Source organism: Myotis lucifugus, unplaced genomic scaffold (assembly GCF_000147115.1).
Source record: "Myotis lucifugus unplaced genomic scaffold, Myoluc2.0 scaffold_2927, whole genome shotgun sequence".
Classification (NCBI taxonomy): domain Eukaryota; kingdom Metazoa; phylum Chordata; class Mammalia; order Chiroptera; family Vespertilionidae; genus Myotis; species Myotis lucifugus.
In genome coordinates, this window is record NW_005873975.1 from 8,388 (window position 1) to 12,314 (window position 3,927).

The 3,927-nt window shown below is 64.4% G+C and overlaps 1 protein-coding gene across 1 annotated transcript in view; it reads left to right on the forward strand.

Moving 5' to 3' along the window:
* Positions 1-3,927, forward strand: part of LOC102440599 (caspase recruitment domain-containing protein 14-like) — a gene marked incomplete at its 3' end in the record, with an annotated part of 15,169 nt that overhangs the window by 4,535 nt on the left and 6,707 nt on the right. The window contains 3 exon segments of the mRNA XM_023749112.1: positions 458-676; positions 1,829-1,966; positions 2,795-3,159. Of these exon segments, the coding sequence (XP_023604880.1) occupies positions 458-676; positions 1,829-1,966; positions 2,795-3,159 (722 nt within the window).

Below are 3,927 nucleotides of genomic sequence, written 5' to 3' on the forward strand. Positions count from 1 at the left end.
CCGGGCACTGCCTCTGGGTGCCAGCTCATCCAGCCTCCCGTGCCCCCAGGTCGGTGCTGCCCGGAGGCGTTACCGCCACAGGCGCACTGCTGTCTCCCTACACACATCTGTGCTGCGGACACAGGAGAGTCCAGGGGTTCGCTCCCTCCTGCGCCCCCCTGTGGGGGATTGTGGTCTAGACCCCCCTCCTAAGCCAGTGCCGGTCGGGCCAGGCAGCAGCCTGTGTCAGAGACAGATCCGCGTCCCGAGAGCCAGAGGAGCCAGGTCTCCCTCCGCCCCAGGTGCAGTGGGCGTCCCTCCCGCCGGTCACGGGACACCAGGGCCGGGCCGGTGTCATCGTCCTCTCCGGGGGTCCTCTCCTTCCCTGCCTGTCGGTGGGGAGGATGGGTGGAAGGGGAAGGCCTCGGGGCGGGAGCCCTGCACTGACCAGCCCTCCGCCACCGCCCTTTCCGTCCAGGTCCGGCCATGGCGGAGCTGCACCGCACGCACTCCTCGCTGGCAGCCCTGGACGAGGAGACGCTGTGGGAGATGACGGAGAGCCACCGCCACCGGATCGTGCGCAGCATCTGCCCCAGCCGCCTCACCCCCTACCTGCGCCAGGCCAAGGTGCTGGGCCAGCTGGACGAGGAGGAGGTGCTGCACAGCCCCCGGTTCACCAATTCGGCCATGAGAGTGGGTGAGCCTGCGCTGCGGGGCCAAGGGGAGGGGCGGGGGGGACCCTGTGTTAGTTTCTCTGGGGCCGCCCTAACAAAGGACCACAAGGACGGTGGCTGAAGGTCTGAAGTTAAGGTGTGGGCGGGGCCGCCTCCCTCTGGTGGCTCCAGGGGAGGACCCTTCCTGCCTCTTCCAGTTTCTGGGGGCCCCGGCCCCCTCGGCTATGGCCCGGCCCCCTCGGCTGTGGGCCCGGCCCCCTCGACTGTGGGCCCGGCACCCTCGGCTGTGGGCCCGGCACCCCTCGGTTGTGGGCCCGGCTCCCCTCGGTTGTGGGCCCGGCACCCTCGGCTGTGGGCCCGGCCCCCTCGACTGTGGGCCCGGCACCCTCGGCTATGGTCCGGCTCCCCTCGGTTGTGGGCCCGGCACCCTCGGCTGTGGGCCCGGCACCTCAGCTGTGGCCGTCGCTCCAGCCGCTGCCCGGTCTGCATGCCTCTCTGCGAGTCTCCTGCCCTCCTGACACTTGTCCTTGCACAGAGGCCCCCAGCTGTGCAGCATGCGCTCCGCTCACGGTCACACTAATTACACCCGCGAAGACCCTTCTTCCAAGTAAGGTCCCACTGGCGGGCTCTAGGCGGACACTCCTGGGGGCCAGCCCGCCTGTTCCAGCCCAACTGACCGTCTGTGTTTATTCATTCAGAATCGGGAAGGTCATAGCGTCACCATATCAGCTTCTTAGGAGAATTGAGTCAGTTTCTAAGATACTTGTCTCAAAAGCCCGGGCCGGGCCGTGGAGAGCCGGCGGTGGGCGGTAGCTACTGACAGGATACTTTCTGCCGGCTGCCTGATGAGCCTCAGAATCCAAGCTGAGAGCGATGGGGCTGGGGGGCCGGGCCCTGGTGCTGCTGTTAGCTGCTTTCCTCCCCGAGCTGGGTGCGCACACCCACACGCCCACCAGCACACCTGGTAGGTCCCGGAGCGACCCTCATCTTCCTTAGCCTTTTATCTCCAGCTCATAGCGCACGGGTCGTAGTAGCTGCTCAATAAATGCCGGCCTTGCCCTTCTCCAGACTGACTGCACTCTGGCAGCAGAGGGGCCTGCGCGGCGGAGGGCGCCCACCCCTCATGGGGAAGCCCGCCCAGCGCCTTGTCAGCCCAGACTGTCCTGTCCCCCAAGGGCACCTGCTGGACTTGCTGAGGGTGCGTGGGAAGAACGGGGCGCTCGCCTTCCTGGAGAGCCTGAAGTTCCACAACCCCGACGTCTACACCCTGGTCACTGGGCTGCAGCCCGACGTGGACTTCAGCACCTTCAGTGGTGAGAGCTGGCCTGCGATCGGAGCCTCCGGGGCCTGTCACCTCTGTTCCCAACCCTGTTCCCGAGGCTCAGGCAGAGGTTCCGTCCTGCCCCGCCCAGCACTCGGGAGAGGAGACCCTCCGCGCACTGCAGGGGAACGGGTGGGAGAGGGAGCCCCTGCTGGGCTCAGAGGAAGAGTCTGTCCCTAATGCAGCACCAAGGGGGCGGCCTTCACGGGTGCGGGCACAGGGACGTGTCCTTTCCCCAGAAGAGCTCCCAGGCCCGCTGGGGGCTGTGCTGGGGTGGCAGGCCCACTCCTGGCGAGGCCTGGGCCGAGAGCAGTGCAGGCCACAGCCCTGTGCCTGTGCTCAGCCCGCTAAGTGGGGGCTCACTGGGCTTGGGTGGTGGGGGGGAGTAATTCCAGGCTCCCCTGGGGGCACTGAGGGAGGTGGGAGTTCAGAGGGCGGGGCAGGAGCCCTGGAAACTGCACAAGAGGATGCTCCTGTCTGGCGCCTCGCAGGCTGTGCTTGTGCTGCGTCGAGATCTCTGACGCAGACTTACGGTCCCGTTACTGTTTTGAGGATGACGTGAGACTGTTAGCATTAAGCACGTCTGGGCTGAGGAGGGGCAGGGGTCTGGACAGTGGGTCACACAGGGCAGCCAACGCTGGGTAGTCCTTGTACCCAAATCTGGAATCACGTGGTTTATTTACCCAAATCTCGGGTATAGTTCGGCCCGGAAGCCTTGGTGGAGACGACAGATAGGGTGGGCCCTCTTGAGAGTCGGGGCAGGAAGCAAAGGCCTGGGGGACGAGGGGCGGGCAGGGTGGTGATGCCCAGCTCCCCGCAGGGCTCATGGAGACGTCCAAGCTGACCGCATGCCTGGCCGGGGCCATCGGCAGCCTGCAGGAGGAGCTGAGCCAGGAGAAGGGGCAGCGGGAGGTGCTGGCGCAGCAATGCCGGCGGCTGCAGGAGCGCCTGGGCCAGGCGGAGGCCCGGGCCGAGGGCCTGCAGCAGCTGGAGGCCGACCACGGCCGCATGAAGCGCGAGGTCAGCGCCCACTTCCATGAGGTGCTGAAGCTGAAGGACGAGATGCTCAACCTCTCGCTGCACTACAGCAACGCGCTGCAGGAGAAGGAGCTGGCCAGCACGCGCTGCCGCGGCCTGCAGGAGGAGGTGCTGCTGCGCCCCCGGCCCACCCAGAACTCCCTGCCCGCCAGCCTTGGCTGAGGCGCCCCTGCAGGAAGCTGACCCTTCGCCTCCACCACAGGGGGCCCCTCCCGTCACCGACCCGCAAGGAGCCTGCCTTGTGATTCCCCAAGGCCTGGCTGGGGTGCCGTGCCCACGGTGGGGAGGCCTGCCCGCCTATGTCTGGGGCCCGGGGCAGGTCTGGCTGTTCTGAGCTCCACAGTCGTCCCCCTAGGCCTCATCCCTCCAGCTGTGGGTGTGCGGTGTCTCAGCTGGTCCTGTTAGTAGGAGCCCCTCGAACCCCAACAATGTCTTTTACTCACGTTTCTGTGGGGGATTATTATCTTAGTGATTTGTAGGTTCTTTAAATATTCATTTGCTTTCTGCCTTGATGGCATTGGCTTTTCTTTTGTTGTTGCTAACTCTTAGGTGAGGATATTTTTCCATTGTTTTTTTCTAGAGAGAGTGGAAGGGAGGGAGGAAATGAAGGGGGGGAAGAGAAAGAGAGGGAGAAGGAGAAAAACATCAATGTGAGAGAGACACATGGATCGGTTGCCTCCTACATGCACCCTGATGGGGGCCGGAAATTGAACCTGCACAAAAGGTGCAGGCTGGGAACCGAACACCCAACCCTTTGGTGCATGGGCCGGTGCTCTAATCACTGAGCCACACCAGCCAGGGCACTTTTCTTTCATTTTATTTGGAAATAATTTCAAATTTATTTTAAACAATACAATGGTGCAGAGGACACCCACATACCGTACTTTTTCATTTGCGCCTGCTCCCCCCCCCCCC